At 39.7% G+C, this 23,063-nt stretch overlaps 1 protein-coding gene across 8 annotated transcripts; it reads left to right on the top strand.

The window, feature by feature from the left end:
- Nucleotides 1-204: 204 nt before the first annotated feature.
- On the top strand, nt 205-19,900 carry Src64B (Tyrosine-protein kinase Src64B). Of its 8 annotated transcripts, none has more exons than XR_015319958.1 (7): nt 205-1,233; nt 11,489-12,291; nt 12,508-12,895; nt 13,036-13,565; nt 14,160-14,349; nt 14,693-15,091; nt 17,667-19,900. XR_015319958.1 is itself a non-coding variant. In XM_086978698.1 (7 exons), the coding sequence occupies exons 3-7, from the start codon at nt 11,839-11,841 to the stop codon at nt 14,905-14,907; spliced, it is 1,776 nt and encodes a 591-aa protein (XP_086834824.1). In that variant the 5' UTR covers nt 205-895; nt 1,297-1,713; nt 11,489-11,838; the 3' UTR covers nt 14,908-19,900. The 8 variants fall into 8 exon arrangements, 7 of the variants coding, with proteins under 7 accessions (XP_086834824.1, XP_022648499.1, XP_022648502.1 ...); XM_086978698.1 differs by adding an exon at nt 1,297-1,713 and having other exon boundaries at nt 205-895; nt 14,693-19,900; XM_022792764.2 differs by adding an exon at nt 1,297-1,713 and having other exon boundaries at nt 205-1,176; nt 14,693-19,900.
- The last annotated feature ends 3,163 nt before the right edge of the window (nt 19,901-23,063 follow it).

Here is a 23,063-nt window from a genome sequence, read left to right as displayed (position 1 = left end):
ACAGCATCGTGTTCCCTGATAATATGGTGACTACTGACAATCACTTTGATACGAATTGTTCACGCGTTTAAGTGCCGCAAACAGCCCTAGTAGATGCGGTTTGGAGGCCGTAAAAGCCCACTTTGTTCCAATACATTTGAATCTTTCCGCCCCTCCGCCTAGATCCATGTTGCCATTGATCTCTGCTGACTGCACCGTGTTTGTTGGCTAAAGCGAGGTTTCGGCGCCTGTTACTGATCCGAGTGCTCAGTTAGATCTATGCGGTGGTGTCTCTTTGTGTGTGTGTATATGTATGTGTTTGTACGTGTGGTGTTCGTGTATGTGAACTTCTGCAGTCGCGGCCGCAACTGTTGTTTACTGCTGCTGTAGCTGTTAGCATTGCTGATGGGTAGCCTGTTCGTCTGGCTGGCCGCACGAGCAGGGACCGCTGCTTGGTGCTTCTCTTTGTGCTGTCGCGGCGGCTGCGAATGGTGGTCTAGCGGCTCCCACAGCCGCTATGCCGTTCACATCATAGTGTTCATGTAGCCAGGCCAGCGTGAGCGACCGTACAGTGCTGTTAGTGCGGCCGTGTGTTGCCGGTCCGTAGATCCGTCTCTATATGGCCGTGTGCCGATGCTGGTGATAGCTGCTAGCAGTAGCCGTAGTAAGACCCGTGCAACTACGTGCCTACACGGACAACTTTGCCACTGAACGGTGTATTGCAGTGTGAGTGTGCTGTGTTAAAAAGGAACAAACCAGTGGGGGATGGTGCTGCAAGTGGTCCCGCTAATCGGTGATGGACAGAGATGTGAGGCTGGCACGCAAACCGTAGTTTGGTAGCAGTACGATCAATGGATCAGTGACGATGGACCCGGACTGCAGTGAACCCCAACGCGGGCCTGCCTTAAACTAGCCGGTAGGTGGAACGCTACTTCTGTGAACGTTGCCTGGATGGAGTACGCTTGGAGGACAGGAATGAATTCGTATAAGCAACATATATGATCGTAACGGATATTTTGTTTATGGTCAGCGTATTATGGTGTCGTTGCTTTCGCTGGTTGGACTTGTGGCAGCAGCAGGAAACCAACAAGTTCAGGGACGACCTTTGGCTCTTGTGTTACTTTGAGGCCAGAACCACCGGTTCCTCTAACAGAGCATCAGGAGCTATGCTGGTTACCGAGGACTAACGTGTATGAGGTGTGAGATTGATGATGGACTACAAAGAGGTTTTGAGTGTGCACAGTGATGATCCAGGTTTATATCGCTGTAAATAAGTTTTTTTGTTCTAGTCTAGTAAGCTATGCTTGTCGTTTGCAGGTGACAATATCTACCATTGTGAAAAGACGGTCTACAGTAGGAACCTGTGTATAGAATGATTGCAAACAGTGTGTCAGTGATATTCGAATGAAGAAGACCTTCTAAAGCCTCGATCTTTATCGCCCGTGTCACTTTTTTTTTTATATTTATTCTAAAAATGTGTCTTCAGTGTTGCTTCGAAGGCATTCCTCCGTCATGTCGCCAAAGCCCTATCCAACGTAGATTGTTGAGCTAACATTCACGCTATGGCGAAGCGGCATTGTAGATACCGTACTCAGATTCAACTGGAATTATTAGGTGCCGTGAAAACTAAGAGGCGGTGTGTGACAACGAACTCTCGAATGAAAATGGCGACTCAACTATGCCTGTCTGACCTGTGCTTGCAAATGTGAGCAGCAGAAACTGGTACAAAAGAAGGTGGGCTTATCATTTAACGGGGTCTTGCCCACAAAAGCCAATTAGTTGTACTCAATGAAAACGATGTCTGGGTTAAATTAATGTTAAGCGCTGGAATGGCGAAGACACCACTTGCGCCTCTGTGTGATCTCAGATCCTTCTGCTCACCGCTGCTACTCTAAATGTGTATCAAAGCAAAGCACTCCTCTCAGCAGCCAAGCCTTCGAGAATACCGGTCATTTACCTTGGCTGCAGCATCAGGTTGCGTCGCTCGCTACATAAGGGCAGATGTAACGTTCTCCGTTCTACGCAGATAGAGGCGGAAGGTTCCCTCTTGCTACTTCTCGCAAACCTCTTATTGAAAACAAAAAAAAAAAACCTATTTAGCCAATATGAACCCAACTATAAATTGATCGGACACGAGCATTTACAGGCAAATAGTGGAAGTGTTCATTGGCTTAAACCACATCGCATAAGGTTTATTATAGATGAATATTTTATGAATGCCATGGCCTTTTTGAGTATATATAGAAGTCCCTTACCAGCCGCTGCGCTGCTCTGAAAAAACACTTGAGTTGGTCTTAAGTTGACTGAGACTAAAGTCAATCATAAGGGTCGTTATTCTGGCCTACCGGGCTTGATTGTGTAACATACCTGTTACACTTTATAATGATAACATTAGGCTTGTTCCCACGTGATAACCAATTTATGCGAGATTTATACGATTGCAGCCCCAGATAGTCAAAGAGCGACATCTAAGGTGAAATAGCTTAAAATTATAAGAACCAATGTGAGGTTATGAGTTTTACAAAGTTGCGTGTTCATGTCTCACAAATTTTACCAAGTTCGAAAGTAATAGATCTCGGAATATAATTGACTTAAAATTTGGAGGCCTTATTTTGCTCGATTTTCGCTAGTTGGTTATCATTCTTGATCTGTTTTTAGATCGGTCTCGCCCTCTTTGTAACGTGTGCGTACTTAACCAATATATTTGAAAAAAACAAGCGCACGCTGGACCATACATTCTTTTTTTATCTGGGGACACTAACGGCATTTAAATTTGTTCAGCTATCATTCTTTCTTTAACAACATGTACTTACACTGTCAAGTATTAGACTGGATAAATCCGGCTGGATATATTTTGGGGTTTTCTTTAACGGGCCTAAGAAGAAGTATATTAAATATGTCATAACAACCATTTGCTAACGCTGAAATTTGAACCAGCGATGATCGAATGTTCATGATTTACGATGCTATTGCACTCAAAGAGATACACATTAACCACGCAGGCCATGTTGCTCAATTTGCTGTGACATAGCTTGTAGTTAAGGGCGCAGGCAGAACTCGCGCCCTCAAACGAAAGTATTTTATTTCAATCTGACTGTAACAAGCTGGCAAAACTAAAAACGCCAGTGTCTCATTTGCTTTAACTATAACATAAACATTTGTACGTGATACCAAATATTAGGTCTCACATTTCGCCGACAAAATTCTTAAAAGTCACTAACTGGATTGGGATTAGGTAGTGGCTTGTTACTCAGAATATTAGCACCTACATTTTTGCGCAAAATTGATGACAGTTCGATTCTATATAAGAACAAAAGGGCTAAGAGTAAGTTACCTTATATTTTTCGAATGAAAATATTTGAACATGGAATATGCTTATCTCTGTATCAAATTTTTCTCTGAGGCTGTTATATGTATTAGTCTGGCTTCTCTAAATTTTCAGTTTAATTAATTAGGGTCAATGAGGATGTTTTAATTAACGTATTGACCACGAAAGTTGGTGTGCAGATGCTTAGCAAGAACAAGTTGTATCCTTAGCGAGACATACACTCTCGTGCTAAGAAATCTAACCTAGGCCCTTGATCGTTTTATTGGTATGTTCATTGTATTACTATTGTTATTTCTGTATCAGTAACTCGTAACCCAATACCTGTACCTCAAACAGTACTTGTATATTATTTATTTCCGCAACAATGTTGCCTGTCATCAACTGTGCAGTAATCTCAAGCTAGAAATCTGCGTCGAAAATTAGCAGGCGAGGCAAAACAGTAACACACCGCATGGCGTTACGATTTTGTATTTGATTTAATTTTCTATTACGAATAAGTTTCTTACTTTTTAACGACAGAATATCAGCCCACAACTTCAGTGGACATAACTGGGTACAGTATGATTACAACAGAAGATGAAAAATTTATTTTCTTTTTCAATTAGCCCAACTAGTATTCGGCTAAGATCTATTAAGCACAAACTAAGTAGCCATTGTAGCAGTTAACAGAGTATAACTCCAGATGCAGTACATAGCAAAATTATTTTCTACATATTTCATCTGTATGGCGGCAGTTTTCATGGCGGTGACGACAGCGGTATAATATAAGAGTAATAATAATAATAAAGCTCTAGTAGCAATGACATCATTAAAAAACATGTTAGAACGACACACGATTGTATCACCAGCGGGTCCATTAGTTTTGTAGATGAGCATATTTGCTCTATTCACGCAAAGAAATATTATTTTTTGTAGTAGGGTAGCTAGCATATGTTTTTATTAAGCAATTAACTAATATTTTTGCGTATGGTCGGATCTTATTAGGAAAAATCCTATTTTATGTGGACCGATTGTGGCGGGCCTGACGATTGCACCTACCTCAGCCGAAACCATTACTCACCATATATTCCATTGAATTCTCTTTTTACTATACAGCGCCATGGAGCAACTTGTACAACTAACTAACCATTATGGCTATCAAATGATAAGCTCCAAATTTAACCCGATGCTGAAAACAGGATTCTTAATAACTAGAGTAGTTGTTTTGGCGCTTTTATTAAAACGATTTTTTCACTCTTTGATTAGCAGGTGTTAAGAATATCATTACCCCTCGTTTTGTTATTTATTCATCGAACGATACCAGTTTCAGTCTGAAATTTGCGTGTATATCACCCTTCTGCCAGTCAATAGGCATTATACCGTTTTCGTACGGTCAGAACTAACATGGGTATTATGCGCTTCACGGGCTACCTCTATATAGTAACAACATCCATCTACGATTGAACCTATGCCTATAATAAGAACGGACACTACATTTTTCATAAGCATGGCGTCCCACAAAACCGTCGCATATTTATAAACAGTGATCGAATCTCATTTAGAAAGTCAAAACATTTTCCCAGTCGCGCGTATGACTCACGAGAATCACCGCCAAATTAATACCAATCAGCAGTGATCAATCAGTTAAACTTTAACAATGAAACGATTCCGCTCGAAAGTCCCGCAACTGGGTACTAGATCTGATTAGACTGGTTCAGATTTGAAGGTGTTAGTATTCGTATACAAATGAAATGAAGTTATGAGTGAGGACCGACCGCCAGCGTATTCGACCAAACTGATTGGCAGGGTATGCAGTTATCATCAGAAATATTTACATCTTTTGCTGGCCAAGTGACTATAGCAAACGCTGTATTGATTACATAACACCTGTACGGTTTATGGTGGACACACGTGACACAGCTTTATTTTTTGGTTTATTCTTCCGGTAGATAAATGTGTCTGTCGGAGGAGATGAATTACACAGGGGTTTTGAATGTTAACAATCTAGTAGCACCTGCATGACGAGCATACATCAAACAAATCACCCTACGTTCCGTATACGATTTGAGTGAAGATCTTAAGACCGGGAAGAAACTCGGGAAAACATATTAATTAAACGTTTAAGTCTTTGAAAACGCCCATGGAAAACGTTATTATAGTTTTTTTATGTGAACGATGTTCTTATGAAATCATCAGTGGCACAAACGAGTGATTCGTAGCCCATCTGTTGCTTAACGCTGTATTTACTGACGCTTGTGAACCTATTCCAGTTGAACCTCAAATGAATTTAGGAATGCGTTAAACGGTTAAAAAAATGAGACAATTAAGCATAGATTTTTCATTGGCGATGTGGTGACGCTTCAATACGTGGAATTAAACAAAATATTTAGAATGAAACCGTCCATTTCAGATTCAGTACTATCCTAGTGCCCAGAGGGTGTTTGGAGTTGTTACATTTCGAACATGCTAAAGATTCTTCCGCAGTGAATTTTAAACGCAGTTAAGGGTATGCGACATAATTCTTCAAAGACGCTACAAAATAGATTTTAAAAAAGTACAAACGTTCGTTGAACTTCTCTGATGGACTAAGTGCATGCCATCTCAGTAAGGATTGATCAGATCAATACACGTACATTTTTAAAAGTGACTTACAGAAAAACGACTGCTCAGTTAAAACTGGACCGAGATCTTCCGGAACTTCGTTTTGTATCATACTCTAGAATACTGGCGTAGTTTTTTTAGGCACACCTCGTATTTTTATATTGTATTGTACCAAATTTGTTTAAAAATGAAGCTTATTTCTGAAGTGACGGTCTTATCAGGCTGAATAGTGCTTTTAGAGATTAAAAAAATACTTCGGAAGTATATGAATCTTGTCGTTCGTTTCGTTGGTACAATTCTTAATAAAGGTTATATATATATATATATATATATATATATATATATATATATATATATATATATATATATGTACCATGTAAAGGTATAATAAAATCGGGGTGATTAGTTAAAAGTCATGTTTGCCTAAAATTTGGCAAAGCTAAAACGAATATACGGTACCCCGATATTTATTGTGTATTTGTTTAGCCGGTAGAAGGTAACTGGGGTTGGTGTTGGGCTAAAACTCCTGGATTTTTCTTATTGTAATAAGCTCTTTTTTCTTTCCTTTTCTTTACTCCCGACGCTTATGATGGTTACTTGTGCTGCTTACATGGCCAAGCAAACTATGGCGCCTGTGCTAACTACACTATATTCTTTAGCATCTAGCAACGTCTTTAAGGTTCGACGAAGGCTGGCAGTTTTAATGGTGCTGAAAGCGATGGAGGAGGAAAAAGGGGTCGTCTTGTTATCCTCCGCGTCCAATGGTTATGACCTGTGACTGCTAAAGTTAAAGCATTTGCTGTAGCGGGTGGAAGCCGTGGCAGCATTGGGTGCCTATCGTCTTAGCCCTACCGGACAGTAACAATTGTAACAACGGCACAGCACATTGTGCTGTTGTATTTGTATCTGTGAATTATTTGCCAGCTGTGGTGACGATAGTGTGCTGCCTATCCGACATCTTCGTTGATTCGCTCCGTTGATTTTGGCTCATCTAGCTCTCCCTGCCCAGTCCCGTTGCGTTTTCCCAGTTCCTTTGCTGCTGCGTTGACCGGCAGCAACAGCGGCGCTTCACGTATGCCATCAGCTGGTTCGCGTTCGTAGTAAAGCTGCTTGCAAGGGAGTCGACTAGCAAGTTGTTCTAATGTTGCTACTTCGTTTTCTTTCCACTTTTCTAGACACATCACTATCATTATGTTAACTTGTCTGCTTTTATGTATGACAAAGTTGTTGTTATCTTACGAGGTATAGCTGAACAGCTAAGGGGTCGAGCTAGGTGAGGTTCCTTGTTTGGAAATAGTACTATCGCGCCGCAGGCGCGCCGTGTGCTCCATCTGCTTTGCAGGCTTGTTATGTTTCATTGTGAGAGGCTATTCATCGGAGACGACCTCTGCGGATGAACGTCCTTCTGCCGGCAGACAGAGCAAATAACAGGCCTATAGTGAGATAGACATAGAGAAGCTGATTAAAATGTTATTCATCGCGCATGACGACGAGGTAGAACCGACGTCAGCAGCAGTAGCGACAACAACAACAACCGGAAAGACTCGAATGCTACAAAGCATTACGAAGCCGACAGTTACTTCACTACTACACTTGTATTGCAATATTTGCTTTGTTATCACACTTCGTTATTGCGATAGCGATGGATATGTTATGACTTCTAGTCGTAGAAATATGTACTTATGGCAAATATAGCAGTTGCGGGACCTGAACAGATCGAGTTTACTCGGGTATTGATATGGAAGCCTTTAACTATTCTTTTCAGAGAACGAATATCAGAAGCCTATATTGGCTTGAGCTACAATGAATGGTACAGCGGTCGGCTCCGCCTCGAATTTTGGCGCGCTTTTCGGATGAAATGTACCCAATGATAATTATGTTACCTCAGCTACTGAAATAAAAGAGGGCACAATTAATAACGTACATAGCAGCAGGTTTTTATTAGTAAATCTGTTTCTGTACTATAGTAGGATTTACTATTATCTGAATAAGAGGGAATTAGCACGTAATTAGCTGAGATGTAAAATTCAGATGAACGTATGAATTAAGTGGCCCTTAACAATTTAGGGTGATACCAGGCTGTCGGGTTCACGCTGAACCGCTTGTTCAAGTGAATCACGTTGCTCGGTTTACAATTTTATCAATAAACCGACGTGAAGTGAGAACGAAACAGCGACCAGGGTTCGCGTGAGAAACACAGCGCCGACCCTTTCCATACATGATTAACTTTTCTACCAAAATATATTGATTGTGTAGTAAAACAGTCCTATCTGTTTGAAAGATCCTAAAATACAACACTCATGAAAATACTCCCTGGCCTTAATGTTAAGCACAAAGGAAAACTAGTTTTGGCTGAGATGCCTCTGTTCTGGCCTAGTGCAAATGGCCCCTCCAGTATGCAGTTCGAACTATTACTTATTACTTTTTTGCAAATAACCTAAAAGGGTACTTATCTTCAGAGTGTTTTCCGTAGTTTGCGCCATACATTACTGCAAAAATTCGGAAAATATCAGGCGTTCCACTTCGCTTTAAAAAGAAGACGAAGCGAGACAATTTGATCTTCTGGTGCAGATCAAAATGTTGTTTATTACAGATAACTCAATGCGTTCCGGTAAGTTGTACTTGGATATCAGACCTCGGCTTGCCGGTTAAAAATTTACAGTCTACTGATGACAAATACCGACCCTAAGTGTGACAGGTAAGTAAGCCAACGTTTGTGACAGGAATAGATCTCGTTCGGCGCAACATACATCTCAGCAATATGGTGGAACAAATGAACGCCTTCTTTTGCGCCTTCAAGACGATTTCAGATAAACTTGTGATTCCCGACTTTTGGCTATACCCGACCGTCAAATGTCCATGAGTCTAAGCAACACCGACACACTGCTAAGGCGAACTATAGTAGGAAGATATCAATCAGTACTTTTACTGGGTCAATGAACACTTCCACCCACTTATTCACTGTCTAGTCGATACACAAGCGTTTCATCTTTTGTCATTTGGAGCCCATATCATGGTACCGGTGGCAGTCCTGTTTCTTGCTGAATTCGACAAAAGATTGAGGAGGACGAGGATTATGTTGGATACAAGGAATAAGTCAAACTCGAACGAGGAACCTGTTAGCTAAACAAATGGTTCTAGCACATCATTAATTGTTCAGTGGTCGAATTGTTTACATTTGAGTAGAGCGCGCTTGTCGAGCAATATTGCAAGACGCGGGCGCAACCTGATGGAGACGTCGCTGAAAAGAAAATCTGCTGTGCATCAAAATACTTCACACTCTTACGCAGAAAACGAGTACACTGTTGTAGTTGAGTTTTTTCTTTTGCTTACCTTGAAAGAAAACATGGCTTTGTGGCAGTTACCAACATGTGACCGACATTTAAATGTCAGAAAAGCAAATTTTTGTCGAAAGCCAAATTTTGGTAAAAAAAAATATTCATGAAAAAGAGTAATATTGATTGAGAACGGTGAGCTAATGCAGATGAATGATCAGGAACTTAAAATGAGCTACTGTCCGGAGTGATATAGCCCGTTGAGGTCTGAAGAGTAGAACAAACAAACCTATAGTTACAATACAAAGTATTGGATAGCTTCTCTCAGCTGAGTTATCTATCAATGTCCACATACAAATTGCTGTGGTAATGCATAACTTTATAGAATGCCTAACGTGTTTTCCTTTAAAGCTACACGAGTCTCAGAAATTGGGTAAACATAAAGCAACTGAAGTTAACAGATGTGCGAAAATTGCAACAAACGAAATATCAACAACAGATGAGCTATTTTCCCCGTACTTTGTAGTGTGTACACGCATTCAGTATATCTATAATCAGTATGTAATAGAAATGTTGATTTCTGCTCACCCACATAGCAAATGCCTCCTTTCAATCAACCCTTCTTCGTAAGTGTGTTTTCCTTTTTAATGCCTCTGATATTTAGAAATCCTTTTTAGAACAGCCAAACTAAATAAGACAAGGCGTACATTCAAAGGCCCATAGCTAGTCTTCGGCCTGAAGTGCTTGTGGCGTTGGAATCGCTTTGGGCATTACTATAGAAGCATTCATGCATTGTTGTCAGTTAGTGATTTTTACTGTAGTTGTGTTAACCGTATTTCGGTCTCAAATATATTTGAAAACGGTTGCATAGCTGCATATCTTTGTAGCTGAATAGCACAAAAAAATATTTTTAAATTATTGAGCTTTCATTAGCTAATAATATTTCGTGATCGTAGTCAACATAACTCTGAAGCTATTTCAACTCATAGAGTAGGTTTTTTTCTTTCAACTTTTGGATTTTGGATTAAACCTATTGAATTCAGCTCTCTTAACACATTTGAATAAAATAATACCGTAGTAGAGAAGCTCTAACAGCTCTCTGCAGATATGGATGTTGATCAAATGCTGGTATTGAATGACGAATATATGTTCTTGTTGTCAGCGCTTTTTTTCAAAGTGCACAATGTAATATTTTCCCGGTAAGTTGTTTTCGTGTGCTCAGTGAACGGCAGCTCGAGCACAGTTCGCTGAAATTTATACATGGGATCAAAAATGTGGGGTAGATAAAGTAGTAAGTAGGCAAAAGGCGCCCTCTGTCTTCTTGCCAATGCATCGAATCCTGTTCGATGCGTTACAACAATCATTAATTTTAATGAAATCTTCTTGTTGTTGACCTTCAGCCAATGCCGGGCAACTGTGTATGAATGTGGCCCTGTTTTGTTCAGCGTTCGTTGTTTTACCTATCAAACTGGTGTGTAGTCGACGGTGGCCACTATATGTTTTGAGTTTACATTCAATACTGGCGTTAAGCGCTGCTTCAGACGGCGAGAGATAGCGTGCGTACGTCCAATCCCCAGTCTAGAGCGCGTGCGCCAATATGCAGTAAACAAACGTTTTCATGGTAGCTGCGGTTTTTCGATCGTATAGCCCTGTGAAACGGGCTAAACAACCGCACCCAAAAATTGAGTATGTGAGTAGATGGGCTATGGGCCTCAACTCAGGCATGTTATTACAAGGCATAGTAATCTGACGCATTAAGCACGATTTAATCGATTACTTGCGTTAAATTAATATGTGGATCAGAAGCGATTGCCTAGTAAAGAAGAAATGCTGTTTCTAGATAGGTAAGAATCATTTTATCTAGTTGATGTCATCTTACAAGCCAACGAATTGTGCAGTAATGGTGGCAGCCTTAGGTACTTTTTGAATGGTCTTTTACGACATGTATGGGACCGGCTGAAATATTAAACATGATGGACTCGTATCTCAGATTTAGGTAGTCACGCTTAAGTACTTTTTTTATAAAAGAAGGATTGTTTCAAGCTCCGCCTACGGCTTATATATATATATATATATATATATATATATATATATATATATTATTCAATTTGTAAAAGAGGCTTTGAGAATCCCCATGATTTAACGTGAGCGTTGGCGCCGGCATGAATGCGAAAAGACGTGTGAGGTTTGTGTTTTAGCATTTGTCAGATATTTGTGCCTGTTGAAATTCATACTAACAAAATTTAGCTGTATTACTATATAGTTAGCGTTAGTCACTGTAGCGTATTTCCAAACGTATTCGTAACCTTTTCTTTTTCAATTTCAGACGGCACTGGGGGCCTTGAGCGTCGTTGTAGACCTCCCACCCCCCCCCAGGTGGTGACAGCTGCCGAACGCCTCACTCCACTGCGTCCCGCCCCTGGTATCGTTGAGGTTGCACAACTGCCATTAGCATAATCAAGTGCAGAGTGCAACCTAGCGTCAACGACGAAGCTTTTGATTGCTACTTTTCCAACCAGCGGAGCCGTGGCCTGTGATAACTTTTCCGACTTTATTTTCTCAGCGGAGAATATAAGTTGAATGCACCAAGACGAGTCTGTCGAGAATAGCTATAGTGGTAACTTTTTCCGTTCCTAAAACAATTAGGGATAAATAAGCTAGCCAAAGCGAGCCAAGATGGGTAACTGTTTATCACGTCAAGGCGGCAGCAAGAAGGGCAGCTCTGCCCACGATGGTCATAATGGCGCCATGGGTGCACAGCTAAACAATCAGCAACTGCAACAGACCCCAAATCACCATGCGCAGATGCACCATGGTAGCGGAAGGATGCCGAACATGGCGAGTATGCATGCTGGCACGCCAGGAGGACAAAATAAAGACCACCAACAACAACAACACGAGACGGGTGCGACTTCACACAGCAATAACGGTACGCCGAACCGTGGCGCAGGTGTCGCTGGCAGCGGAAGCGGATCAGGAGAACGATACTCGAAACCTCCGTCTTCCGGCGATGGACTGAAGGAGTCCCGTAGTTCAGGCAGCGCGTCAGCAAGTGGCGGACAACAGAAAGTAGTTGTTGCTTTATATTCATACGAGGCACGTGCGGATGGCGATCTCAGCTTTAGAAAGGTAAACGTGTGTGTAAAAGACGCATATGTTAGGTATTTACTAAGCACTTAACCCATAAGATTTAACTGATTTTTCTATGTAGAACTGGCAATATCCAACCGAAATGGTTCTCAATCAATAATATTTAGATTACTAAATCAGACTGATATTGATATGCCTCACTTTGACCAACTTCTTAATGTGTTTATTATAAAAATGTTAATTCATTTGTGATAGGGTGACAGGCTAATTATCCTCGATGATTCGGATGCCGACTGGTGGTGCGCACGACATAGCGTTGACAAACGACACGGCTTCATTCCACGTAACTTCGTAGCAGCTGAAAAGTCCGTTGAGAGTGAAGACTGGTTCCTCGGCAGAATCTCCCGGAAGGACGCGGAGAAGATGCTCATGATGGACTCCAACCCGCGAGGCACATTCCTTATCCGGCATCGGGAACAAACCCAGGCAGGGGGCTACTCTCTGTCCATTAAGGATTACGAAACCTCAAAGGGAGATCATGTGAAGCATTACAAGATAAAGACGCTCGACCAGGGAGGATTCTACGTAACAACCAAAATGACCTTCAGCTCGCTGCAGCAGCTTGTTTCCTACTATTCCGAGGGTAAGTGCGTGATCGAGTACGACTTACTACAAAATTATTCATGATGTATTTAAGTGCGTACCATCTACTGATTTCTTGCCGAGTTCTTTATAGTTCAGAAATGCACTTGATGGAATCCGTGACGTCTTGGCCGATTTCAGGAGCAAATGGACTTTGCCATCGGTTGACTTTGCCGTGCCCAAAGCCAAAACCGCACGTTTGGGATCTTTCTCCTGAGACCCGACATGATTGGGAGATTCCTCGGGACTCACTGCAGTTGATCCGCAAGCTTGGCAGCGGCAATTTCGGCGAGGTGTGGTATGGACTGTGGAAAAATGCCAAGGAAGTGGCAGTAAAAACACTTAAACCAGGCACGATGGATCCTGCCGCCTTTTTGCAGGAGGCAGCCATTATGAAGAAGTTTCGACATGAGAAACTTGTATCTCTATATGCCGTATGCTCAAAGGAAGAGCCGATCTATATCATCACAGAGTACATGTGCAATGGGTCTCTATTGGAGTTCCTGCGTAAGCAAGATGAAGCTAGCAAAGGTACCAAAGTCAAACTGCCAGTACTGATAGACATGGCTGCGCAAATCGCCTCAGGCATGCAATACCTTGAAAGCAAACAGCTCATTCACAGAGATCTTGCAGCGAGAAACATCCTCGTGGGCGAGAATAATATTGTTAAGGTAAGTTTCCTGAGGCATTGCGATTATTACGCCCACTGGTCTGTGTTACTAACCCATCTTCGGTCCTTCAAGTATGATTTGAAATTATCACAGTATTATTTTAACCCACAGTTCGCATAAAGGCCAAATAAGTGTTTTGTATCTTACGTCCGGTACTGATTTAGTAAATGATTGCTTCAAACGGCTGATCCTCAGCGCAAAACGAAGTGTACCAAGACCGGATTTGAGCCTAGATCGCAATGTGTTCCTAACTAACTTCACAAGGCAAACACGTCAGCATTTGTAAGGAAGCTAGCCCCGCTCGTTATATTTTTCCCTTTAGATTCAGTGTTTCTTTGACATGGTTTTAGTTTAAGTGTAGTCAGATGCTACACATGGACTGATCGCGCGTTGTTTGACATCAATTTACTACACTTAAAATATGGGGGACTTGTATGATATTTTCTAAAAGCAAAGGGACGCGGTTTCTAAAAGCTATGTTTGCTCTTATGATTTTCAAAGCACTCAGATCTATGCAGTATAATTTGTGCTACGGTCAAATTGTAATCAATTGTCTTATATGTCTACTTTTTCTTCCGCGACTAATCCGTGTAGGTGGCTGATTTCGGTCTCGCTCGCATCATCGAAGATAGCGAATATACGGCACGTCAAGGTGCCAAATTCCCGATTAAATGGACTGCCCCCGAGGCTGCTCTCTACGGAAAGTTCTCTATCAAATCCGACGTATGGTCGTACGGCATTTTGCTATATGAGCTCATAACATTCGGCCAAATACCGTATCCTGGTAAGTGGGCGTCTTTATTGTATTCCTTTTATCAATGTTATACTGTTATTGATCATTTAACATGACCTAAATAAATTTTTATTATTATCTATTTTTGATAAATATGAGTTCTTAATTTTTCTATCTTGAACTAATTTTTTAGCATACCTTGGCAAACTAGGATATGTATAATGGCGATATATATATCTAACAAGCCTATTTATGCTTATGTTCTTTTTTTACTTATTATTTTTACATGCACGTGCGAATGGTACAAAACAATTCTCTCAAAGACAATTATATTATGCTGCTTGTAATTTATGTAATTTGCTCACGTCACCCTCTGTCATCACATCCATTGCAGGAATGCCAAACCGTCAGGTGATTGAGTACATCGAACAGGGCAACCGCATGCCAAAACCACAGGGCGTCGAGTGTCCCGATTCCGTTTTTCAGTGTATGATGCATTGTTGGGACGCAGAGCCCGAGAAACGGCCAACTTTCGAATATTTGTTTAACTTCTTTGACGACTATTTTGTGTCGACTGAGCCCAGTTACCGAGACGCAGAAGAGTTCTAACCTGAGGCTGCCGGACGTGCCGGCTGCGATCAACCTAGGCCCTTGGCACCGCCCTCTCTGTCTGGGCTCAAACCCATAATGTCCCATTCCGTGACACGGTCCTCGCTGCACTCAGCTATCACCCCGTCGGTTGGGAACGCTCCACTTCTGCAAAATAACGATTCGGCGTGCATACATTCGACAGGTAAGGCCATACCGGCTGTGATCGCTGATAACAAAGAAGAGGAGGACTTTGGTCTAACATTCTATGGGATCTTCTGACTCTGCCCAAGAGGCACCGGCCATCAAAAAGTGTGTCTAAATGCAAAGCGTGATTCTTTCGACTTTTCTTTGTCATGGCTATTGGCCAAAAATGACTATATCAGCAATAATCGAATGATTAGTTCTTTCGTCGTTCGTGTACCGGGAAATGTCGATAAACTTGTGCGAAAGCATTCTCAAAAGCGATCCTTTATTTTGCCTTAGTCCTGTATCCTTCACCTATAGATAGATACGGCAATATTAATCATATTTGATATGTGAACTTACTAATTTAATAGGATGACGGTTGTTCTGGATTCGTTGTATCTCATATTTTGAAGATGATTTAATTTCAAATTATTTAGACCACTCAATAGCGCTAGGCGGTCGGCTCCCTGAAATCGACGAGTATGTGGCGCACATGATCTTGCTATGGTAGATCAGAAAATAAACAAAAACTAACTGACTCTCAAGCAAGATTAAGACGAACCCACGACGGACAACTGCTATTGTGTAACGAGGAACCAGAACTTGATTGTAACAGATGATTAGACTGGAGGGGGAGCGGGGGGGGGGATTTGGAAAGAGATCATTTACTTGTTAGAAGGGTTTCTGCTCAATGCTCGCTATGCTCAAACGACGGAACTTTTCTAGCGTGTGACATTTAGGAGTGTGCTATATTTACTATATATTTAACAACGGACTAGGGTTTGTCATGCGCGTGTCAAGCGTAGCCGAAAATGCCGCAGCAAGACGTCCGACTCATCCAAAGAATTCTCACAATAATAATTTTGCAGTTTTCCACTGGTCAGTGCCGTAGAAATGGCAATTACAGCCTGCACCGTTGAGCATCGCGTTGGCGAACTCGCACACATACAGCCTCTGAATTACCTTAAAATCGGTACTTTAAACTAAGACCAGTCAGTTTTAGCTTACAGTTTAACTGGAACCTGTTTGTGTGCGAGCGGCTCGCGGATCCATATAACATCACAATGTAGGACACAGCTTTGCAAGGCTCAGAAATCAGAGATTATGGTTTCTTTTAGATCGGCGCGTATATCACCCTAGATACGAAGCGTGTCGGCATCGGTAACTGCGGCTCAGTTTAAGGAAAAGGTATAACACTAAAAGTTCATCCAAAGCAACTAAACATATATCTAGAAGTGACGACTGAACGAAAAGGGCAATATTATCATAATCCATACAGCGCATGATGAGCAGCATTAGCAACAACAAAACACAAGATCAACTCGAAATAGAAGAACGGACGCCGTATTCTAGTGGCCTCCTATTCTTTTCGGTTGTTACTGAACTAACCACAATTTAGGCAGCGACACTGAAGAGGCAAATACGTGGCGCTATTGATACTCGAAGGTCTAATGGGTGGTTACCAACGGACTAGCACTTGCCACAACTGGGGACTGGGTCTAGCGAAACACAATGATATTACAAAGGTGAACACGATAAAAGCGAGCACGCTATGCAAAAAGGAGGCCGGATTACAATGTGTTAGTGGGTGCTATATGATTATAAATAATTAACTCCTTTATTATTAGTACCACTTTTATGGTACTTGAGCCAACTTAAATTTCATCTCTGTAATGAGTGGTTCTAAACTAAGGTTATTTTGTTTTTTTTCGTATGGCATCACGTGATCAATTTGATGTGGGATAATTCAGGTGTATTTAATCTTTTAAAATTTCATAGTTATTCTGCTTGTGTGGGCTTTTGCGGCATGACAGCATATTCGCTTAAGTTCGGTAGAGTTCCGTCACTTTTTCGTTGGATACAGTAACTACTTGAAACTTGCTGCAGCGAACAAAGATCGTTGTCAATTTAGGAGTGAAGAATTTCCGAATATATGTTCCATACCGATGATTTCAATATGGCTCATGGTTGCGGCATTTACTCATGTTTGCGATGCAGAATGTATAGCTGCACTCTTTCTTGATATTATTAAATTCTCTGTTTTTTTTGCTTTTCAAGATGAGATAAGCTAAACAGCCGAGACTGCCACGTCGAGCTCGTGCAATATATATATATTCTATTTCTCCCTAATGCCTATATTATCCCAGCCGTAGAGACGAAAACGCCAGCCGAAATTATGATAACTAGCGCCATCCTTGGAATTCCATTTTTGCTCGTGCCAAACTCAGTTGCATTGAGTTTGATTATTGACCTTGATTTTTCCTAATACCTCTTAACTCCAACTAGATTTGCAGCAGGGCTAGCCAGGACTAGAGACGAGACTGGAGTTTTTTGAGTTGTATAGTTTCTTGAGAATCGCTAGCTGATAGTGAGTGCGGCTGAACAAAGTCTAGCTCACCCTGGTATTATAACAAGAACGAGAGATGCTGCCTAAGCATCCTATCTATGCATGTCTTTCGTCCTGCGCTTAAATCAATAACCTTTCTATTTTTTTTTTTTTTTTTTGAGCAACTAATGTTTTTAAGCTTGAAACAATGATACTGATAATGATCATCGTGTTTAAACTTGTTCGTGTTTTTTTTTTTAAATAGTGAACGCAAGACAAGATAGTGGTGTCAAATTGTAAAAGATTGTGCGCGGTAAACAGTCTCCAGCAAAAGGCACCGTGTTCGATGTACTCCGAGAGAAAAAATGTTGACTTTTTGGAATTAATAAACGTTCGAAACTAACGACTATAATAATGAACACTTCAGTAAAGAACTGTCTTATAATAAAGCATCTTGCCTATTAGGCAGTGCATGTATGGACGATCTTTCAGCCGAAAAGTATGACAAAGGAACTTTTGCAAAAAAATGATAGAACCAACCTCAGACCAGACAACGACGGAAAAGAGTGTAACGACAATACTAACTAAATCCTGTTGATTTTCGCGTATCAGTCGCGGGAATCTGCGGCAAATCTACGCCAGAGAGCGGTGGTCTAGTAGTAATGATCCATACACGGAGAAAGCTGTCCAGCTTTGTACATTTGTGGACGGCGTGTATATAAAAGTACAATGGAATAGTATCATTATTAAAGAGCAAAGGCCAATACGATGGAGTAATGATGCGATATATTTACTGATGATGATGATGATTATTGCTGCTACCGTAGTAAACTTCAAATTCCAGAGGAGAAAATTTCAGCTAAGTAAAAAAAAATACATATACATACAGGTCACGAAACAAACATGGCTGGCCAAGGTAACTACTGTAGTGACAAATTTACACAAATGAGAAACGGTACTGTTCGATTTTTTGCCAAAAATAACTCAACAAACACGTTTGAGAATTAATATAATTTAGATTAATAGGCAAAATGTTGATTCGAAATGTTATCTAATGGCGGACTTACAAGTCGCACGGGACTATGCACTATGTCTAGCACTGACTGTAAAAGGCATATACGGTTTTGCATACGACCTAAATTCATCTTCATACAAATCAGTCAGAGGAAGAGCGTCCAGGGAAAGTGTGTGTGAATTCAATCATATCAAAACCATAACGACGAACGTTTTTATGATACCGGAACATTATGTATAAGACGATTACGTTCCATAACCAGATACCAGTACGAAGAGCTGTCGGTACCAACATCGTGATTTACAGAGGGAGGGGGCAGCTAAAGTGGGTAATAATTTCAGTGCCCTATTTACGTACAGATCATTTTTTTGATGGCCCGATTAGTGCTACCACGAATGACTGATCAAGAGAAAGAAAGAGACCGAGAGAAAGAAATGAAGAAAAAAAGAAAGAGAGAATCTGAAAAATGGTCAACACACCGATCACAGGCATGATTTGTTTAGAATGATAACTTAGATCCAAACGAATAAAATTATAGGATATACAGAATTTAGTATTATTATTATTATTATCATCATTGTAATAACAAGTGAAGAAAATCGTGAGACGAACAACCAGAACAGGTGAGCGACATGCAAGATATCATAATGAAAATAAATTATCTTAATAAAAATCATATGATTCATGCTAAGATAATTATTCAACAAAAATGCTTCATTAAGTCGAAAGATATGTATATCTATACGATAATTAAACATGATAGATGAGGAAGAGATATAGAGAAGAAATACAAAACATGTTTGAGACGTTAATAAAATAAGAATCATAAACGAACATATATAAGGTAAATAGATAGCAAAGCTATAATGTTCATAACAGCGATAGGTAGGACATTTTCCTTCCTGAATGAAAAACAGAACTCACACGGATGTACTAGCAAATAAGAATATCACCACGTATTACAGTAGATATCCGCAAACATCATGATCTTTTTTTTCTATAAAAAAAAACTCAGAATAAAGATTTTTAAAGCGATCGAGAGGTTTCAGCTTCGAAACTTATTAAATAGCAAAAATAGTCTAATCAGACTGCGTAGGATGAGTATAGGGTTGCATGCACAACAAAATTTCATTGAAAGGATGGTACATAGCATAGGGAGTTTCCAGAAATGTGATAACAGTGATACATGCACTCGTGTTTTGCGAAGAGTTTCAAGGTCCAGCGTACTATCGGAGTACGGCTGTCGAGGATAGTGAAAAAAAATGCCCAATAATCTTTGAAACGATCGATAAAGCTAGAAAACTATAACGAACACAAAATTTAGTGCTACACTTGACTCTAATTTTGAGTAAACAGTGACAGAGAAAATGAGTTCACTTTTATATATATATATATATATATATACACACATATATATACTTTGTATATATATTTTATTATTAGAATTAAATAAATTGATGATATGACTAAGCGTATGCAAACAATGAGCTTTGTTATTATTTTCTCGTAATTGTGTTATTAGAGCAATGCCGTATAGCAGTTTTTCAGTGAGATTACTTCGTTGATTTGAATTAGTATCTATACACATACATAAGCAATATTCAATTTTTGATTCCTTTTGAAATGCGGCCTGCTTGCAGATTACGTTGATCAGTTTTGCAGTTCTTCATCGTACTCGCGTCAGATCATTTCATAATACTTCAAATAAATAAAGACGACTTCAAATAAATCGACTACGATCACACAGAAGAAGCAGCAGCTAGATATGTATATGGATATATGATGCGAAGGTTAAAACAGAAACTACTATAACGTTTATCATATCATAGTACCTTCGATAAGCAGTTCTATAGGTTAGATTTTTTTTTTTGTTAATTGCTAAATCTAACTCTATTGTTATGCGTCCTTTGTTCAACTGTATCCGTGCTTGACTCTATACCAACTGGCACTCAATATATTGAACCTCATGGCTTTTTTTTATGGCAAGTTTTTCATCAATTTTGGTCTGCATGGAACCGGGATGTACAGATTGAAGCATCCAGTTTCAGACGAGTAAATCATGCGGCAAGGTAGAACAAGTGGAAACATTTTATTTTAGCATGCAATGGAATGTAGTGTATGCTATAGCTGTAAAAGTTTAATTTAAGCATATAACGAAGTCATTGCGGCCAGGAAAGGAAGATTGAAAGAACCCATACGTAAAAAAAAACTCAGAATTTTTAGAAACTTGTTTCGGCAATACGTAGCGTTCCATGGCGAAGAACCTTGAACAAAAGTTAAACGACAGGATGACAACTCAACTCCCTTGTTATATAGCTGTGCCAGTTATCAAAAACGAACGAATAAGGTAGCCAAATATCTAACCACCGCGACAGATGGCTGATCATCATTATTATTTGCTTCCAAGTTCTGATGATTTGTTGACAAATTGATTGGGGCAGAGATGCCGATACTTCTTGTAGAAGGATCTAGTGTAAGTGTATCCACAGTCAGAATTGAACAAGAGACAAACGAAAGGTTTACTTAGGTGTAAACAGTTACTCTTTGGCGTGAAGATAGAGCCCGCCCAATTTCGAAAAATAATGGACACAGTTGTATCAGAAATGGAACGTATTTTAGCCTCGTTTTCTGAAAAGAAGAATAGACGAACATAGCTAGCGCGAATAAGTAAACTACATCGCGATTCGTCTCGATGCTTTGAAGACTCGTTTCAGTAAGTGCTTTTTTCTGCATACCAAGATGAGGCAGATAGATATAGAGGTTATATATATAGAGGGTATATATATATATATATATATATATATATATATATAGAGGTTATATATAGAGAGATATATAGAGGATAAAGATTTTTGATTTACTATGGATAGATTAGTAAACAAGATAGACACCCAGCCAAACAAAAATTGATAGCATAATTCAAATACTGGCATCTATGAATGTTACACATTGTTCGGAGCTTACTTAGAACGCTAAATTATTGTATAGCTTATCTATCCGCAACAGTTGAATTCCGAGGCCCATCGGATTAACTCACGGAAAAGGATGACATAGATTTTTTTATGGATATGGTCATTACGGTTAGGGCCAGTCAAAAGTCATCACTGACGAAATAAGCTAGTACGGTATCGTTTCGTACTAGTAGTCAGGTAATACGGAAAAAGCTATTAAACATACAAGTTGTACTTTAATTCCTGCTACGTGGACGATTACCAGATTGAGGAACTCCATCAACCGATTTTACTTGACATTCCTGGCTGATATATAAGCCTCCACTGTGTATTTTTGGAAGTAAAAAAAAACATTTAAATGTTTAGAAAAGATATATTACAGCACCGGGCGCCTCTGTTACCTATGATTATGATTTCACTACAAAACAAGCCGCTGAGTTTTTGTTATCTCTCGTTCATACATCAAGTCGGACAGATCACGATTATAAAATCAAAGAAATATTGCATGCATAGATGGGGATCTATAATTTTTTTCTTAGTGATTAGCAATTTGCCATTTACAAATGCGAAAATTCAATACTAAGTGCCTACGATCGGCACTCAGAATGATTAGAATCGGCAGACGTACTAAAAAACAGAGGGGTGAACTGTGTTAACTTCACGTATGACGCGACTCACTCTGAACGAGGAATATATGTCTATTGATGAATAAGAGAATCGTCATTTTTACAAGATTGCGCCAAGGATCCTTAAGACAATTTATCAAGCTTACCCTGGCCCTGTGCGGATAAAAAGGATTACAATATTACACGGATACTGGCCGTATAACGATGAAGACGTTCAATATCCTATCTGTGACTGCCAAACGCGAAGAAAAATCATGTTAATCTACGTTTGCAGTCTTGGCCTACGCCAAATACTCTCTCGATTCCGCTATCTGCAGACAGGTGAACCAAGCTACTTTAAATTAAGATATTCCTAATTCTGATGAATTCTTATAACGCATGGCCAAAAGTATGTATGATGAATGCTACGACGCCCACACTAAACTAGAAAAGCGTTCGACTCATTCATCAATATATTCAAGATATTCATCAAAATAAATGTCTTATAAAGTAGAAATATAGTATCTCAGGTAGCCGTGGAAGTATACTACTCGTAAGATATTTTCTAATATTATTCAGTTGAAACACATGAAGAAATCCTTTCACACACATGAAGTCATTGCAAAAACCCGGCATTTCTTTATATATATATATATATATATATATATATATATATATATAAACATTTCTTCCATTTAAGGACTAAGTGATCCCCTATATTGAGTCTTGTGATGTCTTTTTCTCGACAGCAGAAGCTTAGGAAAAACTATCAAACCCGACACTGTAATCAGATTGTAGTCCATAGGTGAGATCGTGATCCATAGTTGCATATATATATATATATATATATATGTATAATAAGTTGAAGGAGGTGTTATACACATCAAATAAAGATGCGTCTGTATTTTAATATTTTCTGTTAAAATTGAAATTATTAATATGACGAAATAAGGAATAATAAAGGACAACGTAATCCTACAAGTAACGATAGGTTTACACTTAAGACAAAATGAATTTACGGCTGAAGAAGAGGTGAGAAAAGATCTATAAAAAAAAATCTATACAACATGGCCTAAATCAAAATATATAAT

Source organism: Varroa destructor, unplaced genomic scaffold (genome assembly GCF_002443255.2).
Source record: "Varroa destructor unplaced genomic scaffold, Vdes_3.0 BEIS01000002.1, whole genome shotgun sequence".
Lineage (NCBI taxonomy): Eukaryota > Metazoa > Arthropoda > Arachnida > Mesostigmata > Varroidae > Varroa > Varroa destructor.
This window is presented reverse-complemented; position numbering and strand designations above follow the sequence as displayed.

Coding starts and splice junctions, on each gene's coding strand:
- Src64B (XM_022792767.2), top strand. CDS start 11,839: ATGGGTAACTGTTTATCACGTCAAGGCGGCAGCAAGAAGGGCAGCTCT. Junction 12,292..12,507: donor GCGATCTCAGCTTTAGAAAG/GTAAACGTGTGT, acceptor CATTTGTGATAG/GGTGACAGGCTAATTATCCT. Junction 13,566..14,159: donor GCGAGAATAATATTGTTAAG/GTAAGTTTCCTG, acceptor TAATCCGTGTAG/GTGGCTGATTTCGGTCTCGC.